At 45.6% G+C, this 16,317-nt stretch overlaps 2 protein-coding genes across 2 annotated transcripts in view; one reads left to right on the top strand and one right to left on the bottom strand.

Moving 5' to 3' along the window:
- The window catches only part of LRRC29 (leucine rich repeat containing 29), a 22,053-nt gene extending 11,312 nt beyond the window's left edge, over positions 1–10,741 (bottom strand). The window contains exons 1-2 of the mRNA XM_015421228.1: positions 10,674–10,741; positions 4,644–4,745 (exon numbers count right to left, since the gene is read on the bottom strand). Of these exons, the coding sequence (XP_015276714.1) occupies positions 4,644–4,745; positions 10,674–10,700 (129 nt within the window). The 5' untranslated portion in view covers positions 10,701–10,741. The remainder of the gene's footprint in view (positions 1–4,643; positions 4,746–10,673) is intronic.
- Positions 10,742–10,914: 173 nt separating this feature from the next.
- The window catches only part of TMEM208 (transmembrane protein 208), a 10,240-nt gene continuing 4,837 nt past the window's right edge, over positions 10,915–16,317 (top strand). Inside the window, exons 1-3 of the mRNA XM_015421226.1 lie at positions 10,915–10,977; positions 14,267–14,362; positions 15,837–15,896. Of these exons, the coding sequence (XP_015276712.1) occupies positions 10,972–10,977; positions 14,267–14,362; positions 15,837–15,896 (162 nt within the window). The 5' untranslated portion in view covers positions 10,915–10,971. The remainder of the gene's footprint in view (positions 10,978–14,266; positions 14,363–15,836; positions 15,897–16,317) is intronic.

Raw genomic sequence — 16,317 nt, 5'->3', positions numbered from 1 at the left:
ACTTTTGCCATTTAAACTGCCTCAAAGGACTGTTATGACGTTAAAGCGGTAATTCCAACCCCCCCCCCAAAAAAAACCTACTGTCCCAAGCTCTTTAGAGTAAGGGCAGGACAGACATAAGCTGTGTTAACGACGTGCATTCAGTAGCCACAGAGCGAAAGAGCTTGCCCGTTATGATCCTCTAGTGAGGCATCCTTAGAGAGAGAGAGAGATGAGAGAGCTTGCAAGAGGTAGAGGAGCCTGTCTTAAGATTTAATCCGCTGCTGCCCACCGAGGACGCAGCATTATCATTAAATGCTCCCCCAAGCCGTAGGTAGGAAAAAACTAGTACACAAGAACAGCACTTTACACAAGGCAACATTAGTGTAGGTCTATTTATGACATATGCTCCCCATACATGGCTCTCGGGCATTTGTTGCCTGCAGCCCTCGTGCTTGATGGCCCTGCACGTAGGTTTGATTCCTATTTTGATGTATGAGACTTTTTTTTAATTAAGTCTGGCCTGGAAGAAATTGGGGGTTTTATCCTCCGAATGGTATCAACCAGGGCTCCCCGGCCTTTTTTAGCCCGTGGGCATCTTTGGAAGCCTGACGCAGCAGTGTAGTGGGTACAGCCACAAAATGGCTGCCGCGTGAGGTGGAGCTTGCCACAAAATGGCTTGCCTTCCAGTCACACAGCCAAGATCCTTGGGCTGTGGTGGCAGCCAATGCTCCCTCTAAGCTGTGGAGTCTTGTGAGCAAAGATTCTACTTTGTGAGCTACCGGCATTAAAGTTGTGGGCGACCAATTTGGCTACTGCATTAATTACTTTGCTCTGGAGCCATCCTTCCTAAGGCGAAAAAACTGTGAGTCTAAAAAACTGTGAGCTAGCTCACACTAGCTGAGCTTAGAGGGAACACTGGTGGCAGCTGCTGCCAAAGCAAAGTTTTTTTAAAAAATCTGCAGACCCAATAAAGTCTCCAGTGGCCAGTTGGAAGCCTTGCTGGTCAAGAACCCCACCTGGCCTCTTCCACTTTCTAAAAATACTTGGTGGGCACCAGAAAAAGCAGCAGAAAAAGCAGCAGAAAAAGCAGTACCCGGAGACACACGTTGGGGGCCCCTGGTATAAACACTTAACAAAAAATAGCAAACTTGTCAAAGCACATAATTGCTAATCAATAACATTTTAATCTTGATTTGTTTCAGTGAGTATCAAGTGACCAAAGTCCCATCAAGATGCAAGAAAACAGCAACAGGACGAACTTTCTCGAGTTTTGACTGCTCGTTTCGACGTGTGTCTTTGTCAAACATCAATTTTCCAGTGTTCTTCTTCACATCAATTGCACCATAAGACAGTCCGGAAACATTTGTTGAATGTAAGAGTTATGGAAAACCATCCTTGAATGTTCGTCCTGTTGCCGTTTTCTTGCATCTTGATGGGACTTTGGTCACTTGATATTCACTGAAAGGTATAAAGGGTATAAAGTCTAGAAAGATTGAGAGGCTAAATGAATTGGATTCGCTTCTGGAAGTTCTATGGGTTGAAATAGGGGGGCCAAAAGGAAACTTAACACTGGGAGTTTGTTATCGCCCACCAGATCAAAAGATAGAGGAGGATTATAAAATGATGAATGCCTTAAAGATAGCAACTAGACAAAAACACTGTGTAATAATAGGTGATTTTAACTACCCACACATTGATTGGGTCAATATGTGTTCTAGTCGGGAAAAAGAGATTGAGTTTCTAGACACTCTAAATGACTGTGCTATGGAGCAGATGGTCACGGAACCTACCAGGGGAGAGGCGATCCTTGATTTGGTCCTAAGTAACACTCAAGACCTGGTGAGAGATGTAAAAGTGATTGCACCGCTTGGAAACAGTGATCATAATGTTGTTGAGTTCATCATTTGTACAAATAGAGAATTGGCCAAAAAGACTCACACAACCATTTTTAACTTTAAAAGGGGTAATTTCTCTGATATGAGGGGACACGTGGGGAGGAAACTGAAAGGAAAAGTAGAAAGGGTCAAAACAATTGGGGAAGCTTGGGATCTATTTAAAACTACGATCCTAGAAGCTCAAAAAATATATATTCCGCAGGTTAGGAAAGGCACAAACAGGTATAGGAAAAAGCCTGCATGGTTAACAAACAGAGTAATGGAGGCTGTAAAAAGTAAAAAGAATTCCTTTAAGCAGTGGAAAGCTAGTCACAGTGAGGCTGATAAAACGGAACACAGGCTATGGCAAATAAAATGCAAGTCTGAGGTCAGGCAGGCAAAAAGGGAATATGAGGAGCATATAGCAAAAAACGTAAAAACCAACAATAAAACTTTCTTCAAATACATTAGAAACAGGAAACCAGCCAGGGAGGCAGTGGGGCCCTTGGACGACCAAGGGGTAAAAGGAGTATTGAAGGATGATAGGGAAATGGCTGAGAAGCTAAATGCATTTTTTGCCTCCGTCTTCACTGTGGAAGATGAGAAGTGCTTGCCCACTCCAGAACCACTGATTTCAGGAGGGGTGTTGGAAGACCTGAGTCAGATTGAGGTGATGAGAGAGGAGGTCCTAAAACTGATAGACAACTTAAAAACTGAAAAATCACCAGGCCCAGATGGCATACATCCGAGAGTTCTGAAAGAACTCAAATGTGAACTTGTAGATCTCCTGACAAAGATATGTAATCTTTCCTTAAAATCTGCCTCCATTCCTGAGGATTGGAAGGTAGCTAATGTCACTCCCATCTTTAAAAAGGGTTCCAGAGGAGATCCGGGAAATTACAGGCCAGTCAGTCTGACGTCGATACCGGGTAAATTGGTGGAAACCATTATTAAGGAAAGAATTAGTAGGCACATAGATGAACAAAACCTATTGAGGCAGACTCAGCACGGTTTCTGTAAGGGAAGATCTTGTCTCACTAACCTGTTAGTGTTCTTTGAGGGGGTGAACAAACATGTGGACAAGGGGGATCCAATAGATATTATTTACCTTGACTTCCAGAAAGCTTTTGATAAAGTTCCTCATCAAAGGCTCCTAAGTAAGCTCAAAAATCATGGGATAGAAGGACAAGTCCTTTTATGGATCAAAAACTGGCTAGTTCATAGAAAACAGAGAGTGAGTGTAGGTGGGCAATTTTCTCAGTGGAGGGTGGTAAGCAGTGGGGTACCGCAGGGATCAGTACTTGGTCCACTGCTTTTTAACTTGTTCATTAATGATTTGGAGATGGGAGTAAGCAGTGAAGTGGCTAAATTTGCGGATGATACAAAGTTGTTCAGGGTGGTGAAAACCAGTGAGGATTGTGAGGCACTCCAAGGGGATCTGTCAAGGATGGGCGAGTGGGCGTCAACATGGCAAATGGGGTTCAATGTGGCCAAGTGCAAGGTGATGCACATTGGAGCCAAAAATCCTAAATATAAATACACATTGATGGGGTCTGAACTGGCAGAGACTGAGCAAGAGAGAGATCTTGGAGTTGTAGTGGATAACTCACTGAAAATGTCGAGACAGTGTGTGACTGCAATAAAGAAGGCCAATGCTATGCTGGGGATTATTAGGAAGGGTATTGAAAACAGATCAGCCAATATAATAATGCCCCTATATAAATCAATGGTGAGACCTCATTTGGAATACTGTGTGCAGTTCTGGTCACCACACCTTAAAAAGGATATTATAGCTTTGGAAAAAGTGCAGAAAAGGGCAACTCGAATGATAAAAGGGTTGGAACACTTTCCCTATGAGGAAAGGTTAAAGCGCTTAGGGCTCTTTAGCTTGGAGAAAAGACGACTGAGGGGTGACATGATCGAGGTTTATAAGATTATGCATGGGAAAGAGCAGGTAAAGAAAGAGGTACTTTTCTCCCTTTCTCACAATACAAGAACTCGTGGGCACTCCATGAAACTGCAGAGCGTTCGGGTTAGAACGGATAAAAGGAAGTACTTCTTCACCCAAAGAGTGATTAACACATGGAATTCACTGCCACAGGAAGTGGTGGGTGCTACAAGCATGGATGGCTTCAAAAGGGAATTAGATAAGCATATGGAGCAGAGGTCCATCAGTGGCTATTAGCCACAAGGTATAGCTAGGGGCTCTGGGGCAAGTGATGCTCTGTCTTGGTGCTTGGGGGGGGGGTCAACAGTGGGAGGGCTTCTAATGTCCTGGCCCCACTGGTGGACCTCCTGATGGCACTGGTATTTCTGGCCACTGTGTGACACAGAGTGTTGGACTGGATGGGCCTTTGGCCTGATCCAACATTGGCGTCTCTTATGTTCTTATGTTCTTATGACTTTGGTCTCTTGATATTCACTGAAACAAATCAAGATTAAAATGCTATTGATTAGCGATTATGTGCTTTGACAAGTTTGCTATTTTTTGTTGAGTGTTTGAACTTTTGCAGCAACCTCTCGTATGCCTATGCTCTTTAGTTTGCTGTACCCTTAGTCTATCTTGGCCCCTGGTATAAGCCAGTTCTCTTCCACCAACAGTCAGAAGCCACGGGAAGTGGGGAGAAGGGCGCTGCCTAAAATCCCAAATGCCCTCCATTTGTATGCCAACGTTCTGGATGCCTCCCCAAGTTTTGTAGGTGGCAACTGGCACCATTGTGTGTGGGGAGAGTGGGGGAAACAGCAGGGCCCTGGTTTTGCGAGCCACTGAGGGGAGAGGTGGTTCACCTGCCGCAAGGAGTCTTGGGCTGCAAAGTACCAGCTTCGGTTCACCAGAGAGGCCTCTTTCCTGTCAGGGATAGGCAGGAAGTTCAAGATGTGAGTGATCACCTGTCAAGGGGGGAAAAAAAAGACCGTCAAGATGGAGACCTTGCCAAAGGGGCCTTCTTTCTGTTGGAAGAGAAGCACCAGACGCTGTCTCTTCGTCTCAGCCTGGGGTGTGTGTGTGTAGGGTTTACAAGAGAGTCAGACAGATAGACAGGCAAACTGAGTTTCCTTCCTGCTTACTCTTCTGCCTCTGTCCCTTTGATGTGTAGGCTGATAGTCTCAGGGAATTGCTTCCTTCCTTCCGTTCACACTTCTCTTGCACGCACGCGCACAAAGGAGGAGCACGTTTGCTCTCCATTTTTTGCACCATGGATGCAACCTCCGTCAGCCTCCATCCAGGTAGTTAGAACAGATTCAGTTCCTGTCTCTCATCTATCCTATCTAGAATGGAGTTCACTAAATAAATAACTCTTTGTTAGTTCTGAAACTGACAATTGGCTCTGTGTAGCTCTGTAACTTTGCCAGCACATACAGGACAAAGAAGCTACTGCTGTTGTGTAGCCTGTTTGCGCACTCTGCTAAATCGATACAGGTTCCTGGCTTACCATACCAATGAATCTGACGCTTTCTTCCCAGCAGGGTGAGTTGATCTGAAAACTCGAAGCACCCCCCACAACTGATTTCCCTTTCTGTAGCTCTTCCTTTTCTGGAAACTGAGCAGCTTTGTTCCTTTGTTTGCCATCAAGTCACAGCTGACTTCTGGTGACTTCATGGGGTTTTCCAAATGAGAGACGTTCAGAGGCGCTTTGCCATTGCCCGCCTCTGCGTCACAACCCTGATGTTACACGGTGGTCTCCCACCCAAATACTAAACAGGGCTGACCCTGCTTAGCTTCTGAGATCTGATGAGATCGGGCTAATCTGGACTATCCAGGTCGGGGCACAAGCAGCTTTGCTTGCCACTAAGTAGAGAGCTTACGATTTTGTAGTGCAAATGCTGTGGGGACAAGGAAGAGCCAGACTGCAGACCTGCTTACAGATTGGGGTGGGGGGAGAATGTTACAGTTCTGAAATGACTGGTTGGCAGTTGCTGGGTGGAACGGTTATCGTTCTATGGAACACAAAGCAAACCTTCATGCAACTTGGTCGATAGAATACTGATGACTTGCCCAGTACTAAAACGATTACACAGTCTGCTGCATCACATTTGTAATCCATCTCATATCTCCCTGCCCCCTTTAAAACACACACACGCACACAACTAAACTGATTTGATGTGCTTGGCAGGAGGTAATAGGTTCCATCTGAAGAGACTAGAATTGTAGCCAAGATCATGTGCATTAAACTCAAATTTCATTTTAAACCATCTATGACTCATGAAAACTCATGCTGGAATGAACTTTCTTTCCACTTTAAGGTGCCACTGGACTCCTGCTTCATCGGTTTAAAGAAGGCGTTTTGTAGCATTGCAATGTAACTTTTTGACACCTCAATTTAATATAATTTTAAATCCTTTTTTTAAAGTATTGGTTTCTAAGCATGTTGCTCAACCAGCAGCTTGCTAAGAGGCAGATATTGCGTGGACAGAAATGAGAGAATGGAGTGACAGATTTTGTCCGTCTTCCAAAGTGAGTGAAATGCTGGAAACTGGAATCTGCATGGCATGTGGCTTGTAGCAGTAGCTTGTGTGCAAGAAGAGTCATACTCTTTGCACACCCATGGTAGGTTTGTATAAAGCGAGTCTAGAACTGTCGTTTATTCTGTAGTCCAATGCTAAAGCAAATGTATTTGCATTTCTAACCCACCCTTCTCCCAGTGAGCTCACGGTAGCTTGTATAGTTGTCCTGTCCTCCATTTTCTCCTAGCAACAACCCTGCGATGTCAGTTGGGGGAACGAAAGAGGGTTAATGTTTCCAAGGTCCCAGTGAACTCTGCGGCTTGGAGGGCTGAGCCTGGGTCCGGTGCTGTAACTACTACACCATATGGCACATTGGCTCAAGAGTATTTACTATACCAAAGTCAAGCATGCCAACTTGTGATTGGCATCTGGAGTTTGGGAAGATGGAAATTGTTCAGGAGGTTGTTAGCAGTCAGACCCCTCCTCCAAAAGGCGGCAGTTTAGTGCTTAGTGAGGCAGAAACACCCTTCATACAATATCACCTCAAAAATCATAAATATACAGGGGGCAGTTTAGTGCTTAGTGAGGCAGAAACACCCTTCATACAATATCACCTCAAAAATCATAAATATAAGACACTGCCTGTCCCAAAGTGACACAAAATGGATGCCAGCCAGAGACAAGCTTGGGAAAAATATCTTTGAAGGTGAGTCAGAGCGGCTGACTGACTGACGACCCTCTCCTTGCCCCGGAGAGAAGCATAATTTAGGACAATAAGTCTCCCAAGAAACTACTGGCTACTCTCATCAATGAGCAGCCTCACTTCCCCCTTACCCATTTACCCTTAATTTCGCAACACTTAACACTATTCATAAAACCTGGTAGCTTTTCCTGTCCAGTACTTAGAGGGTCACCAAAAACCATTTGCACCTATAGTCCGCCTCAGGTAAATTTATTAAGCTAATTCCCCCAATTAAATAGGAGATTTATTATTATTGCCTCTTTGGGTACCAAGGTCGGGAGGGCTGTGCATTTGGAAACCCTAAACCTTTTGTCCAAACCAAATGAAAAACCCAGACATTGCTGATCCTTGTCAAAAGGTGGGTATGGTATAGCAACATTATTTAAGTAGACCATAAAAAGCAGCTAATGATTAACTGGGAGTTCTTCATAAGGAACAACATCTGTGAGCTACGGTTCTCATAGATCTTGCCACCCCTCCTCCCCGGCAGGTGTGAGTGAACAAAGAAACTAAGTCTGAGTTCATTTTATGACTATTGTTTCTCCCTCCAGGGTTTGCTTTTCTATACATCAGTTAGAGAAACTCAGCTAGACATGGCTGCAAATCCTGTCTTTTCTTAACAAGCCACCAGCAATCGGAACAGTGTGCTTTATCTCAAACACTTTGGTATCCGTGCACTTCAACCTGGTAGGGCAATGTCATCAGAGAACCGGGCATCCACAGGAAGTCCTCTTGGGCTCAATGGGGGTGTGTGTGTCCTGGGGTGGACTGCCACACCCAGCAGCTAATTGGGCTCCCACTGAAAGTCAGGGAATCTAGACACAAGGTGCCAGGATGGTGCAGCCAGGGGTCATTTCCCGCAGGAGCGCACAGGAGCGGAGCTCCGGCAGTAAAGAGCCCAGGGGGCGGACACATGCAACAAGCCCCACCCCTGCTCCCAGCAGCCCTCAGTCAGAGCAAGAAGCAGCCAGGTAAGTTCCAGAGCCCCCCCGGCCCCAAAAGTCCAGTGGCACCTTTAAGACCAAGTTTTATTCAGGTACAAGCTCTCCCTCCTCTGTGAGGGCAGATCTACACGTTTCCCCCCCCCCCCATAACTAGCAATCCAAAAGAGTCCAGTGGAGCCTGAGCGGTGGGTGTTGCCTTCTGACACACTTCCAGTGATGTCAGGGGGTGTGGCATATGCAAACAGGTTATGCTAATGAGTTATGCTAATGAGCTCCTGCACCTCTTTTTCTACGAAATGACCCCTGGGTGCAGCTATCGGTTTTCAAGGGATGGCTTGTGGGAGAGACAGTGCAGGTAAACTAGTTGGTTCATCTAAATGTTTCCCTGCATCACGCCAGGTACATGCAGGCCAAGGAATGTAGCTGACTGCATGAATCACTGGCTAGACCAGGTGAAGCCAGTTGTCATGTTGGGCTAGGCTTGGGGAGACCTGGGTTCAAAGCCTGGTTCGCTGTGGAATTCAGTTGGTTTTTGTTTTTTTCCCTTTGTTGCTTTGGAAGGAAATGGGCAGAAAAACAAGATATAAATAAATGGGTCTGGCCATTCTCTCCCCACCTAATCTACCTCAACAGTCTTGCTGTGAGGATAACATGGAAGAACTGAAGACTTCCGTATGGACGACTTGTATTCTTTGGAGGACGGATGGGGAAATGGAGGTTAAAAGCACAACACATTTTATTTAGTTATATTTTGAACTTGCCCCTTCTCCCAAGGAGCTCAGGTACATGATTTTTTCCTTCTTCCATTTTTATCCTCATGACAACCCTATGAGGGTACATTAGGCTGAGAGAGAGTGCCCAAGGCAACTGGGTGGGTCTCATGGGGAGTGGGAATTTGAACCTGGGTCTTCCCGGGTCTAGTACAACATGATAAGTACGACTCACTGGGTCTCCACCCCCAAACCCAATTTTTCAGTGACCGTTCCTTTTACAGGAAAAACTGCCTTTGAGCATCTGTTTCCCATAAGACTTCTGTCCAGTGTTCCCTCTAAGCTGAGTTAGTGTGAGTTAGCTCACAGTTTTTGAGCCTCCAGCTCACACATTTCTGTCCTAGCTCAGGAAGGATGGCTCCAGAGCAAACTAATTTATGCAGCAGCCAAATAGCTGGCTCACAACTTTAATGGCAGTAGCTCACAAAGTAGAGTTTTTGCTCACAAGACTCCACAGCTTAGAGGGAGCATTGCTTATGTCACCCCAAATCATATACTGGCTCATGCAGGAGAGCGTTTCCTCCCAAGATGTCCCAGCATCGTGTCCAACCCAAAGTGTGTTCTCGCACAAGGTGCTCTCAAGCACAGTAACCCTATGCCAATTAGTTCCTATATACCTTTAAATAAGGATGCAGGGCTTTGCGCCCCCACACTAGCCTCATACACACTGCACCAGGATCTTTTCTAGTCTTCAGATTCCTTTTCAGGCAAGGTGCTCAAAATCTCATTAGCCCCTCAAACCCAGGCAGTTTCCTTTTGTTATTGGCACTGGGTGCATTGGAATTACATCTGAGACTGTTTTGGCAAAAGTGAAGCTTTAATTCAGACAAAAGTCTGGGATTTTCCATACAGATAGTTTCTTAATACAGATGGGTAATTGCTGGGGGCTAGCTCAAAACGTATTGAGGGACGGGGTACAGCATTGTGCAACTTCCAGTTCATGACACAGACTTTGGGTGCTTCCAGCCCTACATAAACAGGTTTTAAATGGACTTTTTAGAGAAACTGTCACTGCCTTGCATACGACCAAGAAGGCAAGGTAGAAATATCGGGGGGGATGGGGGGGGACAAAAACACATGTGGAAAGGCACACCCTGCATTTCCATCCTAGCCTTTTCTTAAGCATCCAAACTAATTGTTTCCGTTAGCAGCCTGTCTGTTGTGTCACTGACCAGCTCCGCCCTTGGGACAGTCAGGAAGCGCCCGAGGAGAGCAGGCAAAGGGATCTGTCACTCCCAAGATACTCCCAGAATTCTGCCTATCGGGAGGAAAGCGATGCGCACTGATTCCATTGGTTCTGATGCTCGCCAACAAATTTTCTGCCCTTTTTGATTATTTTTTTAAATTTAAAGGGCGATATAAATGTACGGGGCATTTGTGTGTGTGTGTGTATACAAAGTTTGAACTAAACATTTACAATGCTGCATCCCTAACTATGGTTACTTTGTGTCCCCAAAGGAAGCCCTACCAACCCCCCCCCCCCGGCTCCTACTCCGGATTTAAGAGCGCACAGCTTCAATCGGATACACTTGCAAGGGACTTGAAAGGGCAAAGGCGGGGGAGAGGTGAAAGGAGGGGCGAGGTGGAGGAGAGAGGAGGAAAAAGGAAATGAGAGCTGGGAAAGGAGAGCCAAGTTGCGTTCGACAAAAGAAAACGCCGCGAGGTCACCCACGGGGCACATATATTAATCAAAATATTTATACCCCGTTCTTCGTCCTGGCTCAAGACAGGCAACACCCCCCTCCCACAATAAAACACACACAAAATCCCGATGACACGTGTTTGTAGGCACATCTGTACACAAGCACACGGGTCGACTCGAGATCTGCGTCCTTCTGAGGCGCTGCCCATTCGGGCAACCCCTGCAGGGTCTCCACCGGGCTTCCCCCTCCCTCCTCTCCCTACTAGGCGCCCCTACCTCCACAGGCAATTCCCCCGTCTCCATCACCGCCCGCGGCTCAGCCTCGCCGGAGTCCGACCGTGACCGGTCTCCTCAACGGCTTGGCCACGCCCCCCTTTGCTCGGCTCCTCCCCTCTGTCTCCCCCCCCGCTCAGTTTCTCGTTCCCATGTGACGACGGTGCGCTGCATTTTGGGAACTGTAGTCCTCCGCGACGGTACCTTGCGCCACGCGATGACGCATTTTTACCTGCGCCGGAAGTCTTGCTATGCTGAGGTGGTGGGGTTCTGCCTGTTTAGGACTGGCCGTGGAGCTGTCATGGCGGTAAGCGAGGCCTTTAGGCTGGGGAGCGGGGATGTGTAGTGTTGGCCTGGAAGGGGAATTGTGGTCACTTTTCCTCCCTGTGTCGTTAATAATTGTTGTTGTTCAGTCGCACAGTCGAGTCCGACTCTTCGCGACCCCATGGACGAGCTCTCTCCAGGCCTTCCGGTCTTCTGCCGTCCTCTGAAGTTGGCTCAACTTCATGTTCGTTGCATCGATGACACTGTCTAATAATGTGAATATATAATTGCCCGGTGAAGCTGCTGTTGGAATAGTTTGGAATGATTCTACCCTCACGGGGAAGCTGTCACTTTGGTTTCATTTGGGCCGCGGTAGAGCAGTTGTGTTGCTTGCATACGGTGCCAAGTTCAGTCCCCGGCATCTCCAGTTAAAAGGCAGTGATGCTGGACAAAAGATTTCCCTCTGAGATCCTGAAGAGCTGCCGCTAGTCACAGCAGGCACTACTGATCTTGAGAGACCGATGGTCTGACTCAGCATAAAGCAGTTTTATGTGTATGTGGCAGTGTGTCTCGGTCTTTAAAGGTAGCCTGATGCACAGCAAATGAACAGAAAAAAAGGAGGCTTGTGGCTAGCAGATTTATGCCACATCCAGAGGCAGTAAACTTCTGGATACCATTCCTATGAGGCAACATGGGGTGGGAGGCCTTGGCCTTTGTGCCCTGTCTGTTGGTCCTCCAGGGAAGCTGGTTGGCCACTGTTTGAAACAGGATGCTGGACAAGATGGATCACTGGTCTGATCCAGTAGGGCATGTATGTTTTTGTAGCCTATGGTTTTGTGGGTTGGATCCCACTTCCTCAGATATGTGAAGTTGGTCCTCTGTGGATCTCTGTTTGCAGCTATAATTAACTGTCACTGTACCGCCTGAAGCCATCATGAAAAACTCTAATGAGTAAAGGGCCTTGCAGTGTATCCTTAAAACTTCTAAAGACAGTGCTGGCTGTATGTATTGGTTAACTGAAAATTCACTTTGTATATCTGATGAAACTATAAGCTGGCAAGTGGTTTCCCTACTTGGTTGACAGGCAACACTAGATCCCCTCCCCCCCCAGTGCTAATCCAAGGCCAAGGGAAAGAACAGATCTGTATACCTCTATGGCATACTTTAAGGACTCTTCTGGCATCACCTGCTTAGCAATTGTATACTGTACCTGAGAGTGGTTAGAATGCTGTACTGAACTTGGGTTCATTCCAAGGTTCAGAACAATGTACCCTTCCAGGGCTGAAGCACAGAAGTCTTATCTCGCTACAGATGCTAATTTTCTGCCCTCGAATATTTTTCCCCTGCTGACTACAATATGAATTATACCTTTGCGTCCTTTACAAGCATCTTTTACAACACCCCTCCGACCTTCTGACTAGGATAAAAGGACTCCAAGATCTCCATTGCTACTCATGTCTGACGAAGGGAGCTTTAAAAACATATGAGAAGCCAATGTTGGATCAGGCCAAAGGCCCATCCAGTCCAACACTCTGTCACACAGTGGCCAAAAATACCGGGGGCCACAAGGAGGTCCAGCAGTGGGGCCAGGGCACTAGAAGCCCTCCCACTGTTGCCCCACCCCCAAGAAGACAGAGCATCACTTGTCCCAGAGTCCCTATCTATACCTTATGCCTAATAGCCACTGATGGACCTCTGCTCCATATGTTTATCCAATTCCCTCTTGAAGCCGTCCATGCTTGTAGCTGCCACCACCTCCTGTGGCAGTGAATTCTCTGTGTTAATCAGTCTTTGGGTGAAGAAGTCCTTCCTTCTATCCATTCTAACCCAACTGCTCAGCAATTTCACTGAGTGCCCACGAGTTCTTGTATTGCGAGAAAGGGAGAAAAGTACTCCTTTCTCGACCTGCTCTATCCCATGCATAATCTTATAAACCTCGACTCTCAAAAGCTTACACTGTGAAAACGTATTGGTCTCTAAGGTGCTGCTGGACTCGAATCTAAGTGTCACAGTCTTAGTAAACCTTACAACAACCCTGTTATGTAGCTAGGTAGATATTATCTATTGCAGGTAGTGGACGAAGGACACTGAAGCTGAGAGTAGTTTACCTAAGGCCACTGGGCAAATTCAGGGCAGAACTGAGATTTAGATCTAGAACAAAGAGATGACAAACAGTGAAGAGTTGCCCTTCTGGTTCTTGATGTTGTCAGTAAAGACAGCTGAGAAAATCCCATGCCCACTTTGTGCTCCCCTGGTGGGGTGGTGCCTCAGGTATGCTGTCACTTAGTTTTAGTTTATTTGCTGGTTCTGCTGTGCAGTTCAGAGGACCGAATATTGTGTCCGGGCACGGATGATCTAAGTTCAAACCCTTGCTGACAAATCACAGGCTCGTTTTGAAGATCCAATAGCCCAGCAAGGCTTGGCTGATAGTGGTGAAAAGAAAATCAGCAAACTGAAAAACAGATGTACCTGTTCATGGTTTGCTTCGTAGAACGTGATTTGCGGTTTTTTAAAAGTATATTTATTTATTTACTTCATTTATACCCTGCTTTTCTCCCCAGTGGGGACTCACAGTGGCTTACATCATTCTCCAGTCCTCCATTTTAATCTCACAATAAGCCCTTTGAGGCAGGTTAGGATGAGAGAGGGTGGCTAGCTTAAGGTCACCTAGCAAGCTTCCTTGGCAGAGTGGAGACTCGAACCTGGATCTCCCAAATCCTAGTCTAACCCCCCTACACCATGCTAGCTCAGGACAGTATCATTGCCCTGACAGATTGTCAGTGACTCTGTAACCACAACACCACACTGGCTCAGTTCTTTGTTTAATGATTTCCCCCCCCCCCCCCCCCACAAAACATAATCTGATACCATGTATATATATTTTAGAAATGATTTGGAAAATATTTGAACACCTTGTCTTAAAATATTTTATTCATCATGTTAAAATAAAACGTTCCATAATCATTTTTTTCTTTTCTTTTTTCAAGTTTTCCAATTTTTCGGAAAAAAACAAAAAATCTTCAGGGAAAAAATGGGAAAAAACCGTTTTTTTCCCGAATTTTTCCGTTTTTTTTCTGGGCCTTCACATCTCTAGCTGATAGTGGTGAAAAGAAATTCAGCAAACTGAAAAACAAATTTACCTGTTCATGGTTTACTTTGTACAATGTGATTTGCGGTTTTTAAAAAAAGTATATTTATTTATTTGCTTCATTTATACCTGGAAACAAAAATGAAGTTCTGTCTGCCAGTAGTGGAGTTTGGATGTATGCAGATCTAAAAGCAGTTAAAGAAAAGGATGGATGTGCTAATTGCTCGTCTCTGTTTTTTTCCAGCCAAAGGGAAAGGTGGGAACCAAAGGTAAAAAGCAAATATTTGAAGAAAACAAGGACACACTGAAATTCTATCTGCGAATTATCTTAGGAGCAAATGTAAGTTTGCAGTGCCTTGCATGAGTTTAATGAAACTGATGTGGCCTGCTGGGAGATTTTTGATAGCAAGGGCCTGCCATCTCAAATACCTTTTGTTTTGAGGAGCTTTGGCTTTAATTTTCCTGTCCTGAGTTTAGGAACAATCAAGAGTATCTCCTGTATTGAAAATCGCCAAGTAAAAATCTGATTGGATACATAAACGTATGATACGTCCACAAATGTATTTAAAAATATTTCTCGTAGAGAATGTTAGAAAGCAAATGTGAAAAGCACAGATTGATGCAGAAGGGGAATAGCTAAGTTATAACAGTCCACAGATGTCAGAATATTGCGTAGATCAGTGGGCTGGCCTCCTGTTACAGAATGACTTAATTATGAAAACAACATGATATTTGAAAGATGATGCCGGTATTGGAGGACTGCAGGCTCTGTGCTATTGCCGAGGCCTCAGGGCACCCTCTTTATTGTTGCACGGCTTCTGCCAGGTCAGAAATGGTGCATCATTTAATGCTTCCAGCAAGCAGGGCACTACATTGGATTCACAAAGTGATACCATACCTTGGAAGCCCTGCGTTATTGCAGAGTGTTCTGGGGTGTCATTTCTTACTTTGTGTCAGAGTCCCACAAACTCAGGCTCAACAATATTCCTTCCAAGAGATCAAGTTTATTGAGTTCAGTAGAAGTAGTCATCTGTGCATACATTCTGTGTAAAGGCTACACAACTGGTGGGAGAGAGGAAGATATACTGCATTCAAAGCAGGGGCCCCTGATGGAGTTAAGCCAATCAGAGGTGCAAGCCTTGCGTGGTTAAAGTAACAACTACAGGTTCCCAGGGAGGCGAGAGCGCTAAACATCAAGGTCAGGCAACAGATAAGGCCGGGCAAGAAAAGTGAAACCAACATTCCAGGATATTAAGATGTTCACTCCACAGACTCCCCCCCCCCCCGTACAATGGCAGCATAGCTGACATTTTGCCAGAAAGTCTGCACTGGTGGATCTTAGCACCTTTTAACATTGCACACATGAAGTGAAGCGTCCGAAGTGAAGCACCCCTTCTGACTCAGTGGTCTCTGGTGCAAAGGCTTGAGATGAAGTCTGTCTTATTCATTTAGATTCATGTGAGATTTTTTTTCCAATCCAGGGAACTTCAAAGTTCTTATTTGGTTCTTATCACCTGGTATAGACTGGTGGCTAAGAGACCAAGCTACAAGTTGAGACATTCCTGATTCAGATCTCTCTGCCATAAATTCAACTAGGTAGCCTTAAGGAAGTCACTTTTTCTTGGCTTCCGATGAGAGTGCTGGCCTACTTACAAGACTGTCGTAGTTATTAGTGGGATAACATATGCAAAGCACTGTAAACGTTTGAAAGCACTGTATAAATGCCAAGTTGTATTATTTCTCACTTTCATGAAGATAGATCCAGGTGGCCTCTAACTTTGTTCTCTTTCTCACTTTGTTTCCACTAATTTCAGGCCATTTATGGAATTGTAAACCTTGTGATCTTCTACTCAGCGGCCACCCTCTGGACATGGGTGAGTGTTGTATGGCCCAGAGTGTAAATGCCTTGCCACAAGGACCGATTGGTTTTGCTAATGCTGTTAAGTGCTAAATATATTGATAAGTAAATAGTTGTTTCCTGAGAGAAAGGTATGTCCAGGTCAGAACCTTGTTGTTCCATGGCCACTTCATATCCACTAAAAGGAATTTTTACCAACCCGCCTAAGATGCTGGCACGCCACCATTCCTGTTTGGGGTACTACATAGTTTAGCCCACTTGATATTTGTCTGTGTCTATGACACTGTCTAACCATCTCATCCTTTGCCGTCCCCGTCTTCTTTGACCTTCAGTCTTTCCCAGCATCAGGGTCTTCTCCAGGGAGTGCTCCCTTCTCATTTGGTGGCCAAAGTATTTGAGCTTCAGTTTCACTATCTGGCCTTCCAGGGAACAGTCAG

Source organism: Gekko japonicus, unplaced genomic scaffold (assembly GCF_001447785.1).
Source record: "Gekko japonicus isolate JY-2015 unplaced genomic scaffold, Gekko_japonicus_V1.1 scaffold351, whole genome shotgun sequence".
Taxonomy (NCBI): Eukaryota; Metazoa; Chordata; class Lepidosauria; order Squamata; family Gekkonidae; genus Gekko; species Gekko japonicus.
Note: the sequence above shows the minus strand (reverse complement) of the source record. Positions and strands in the feature narration are given on the sequence as shown.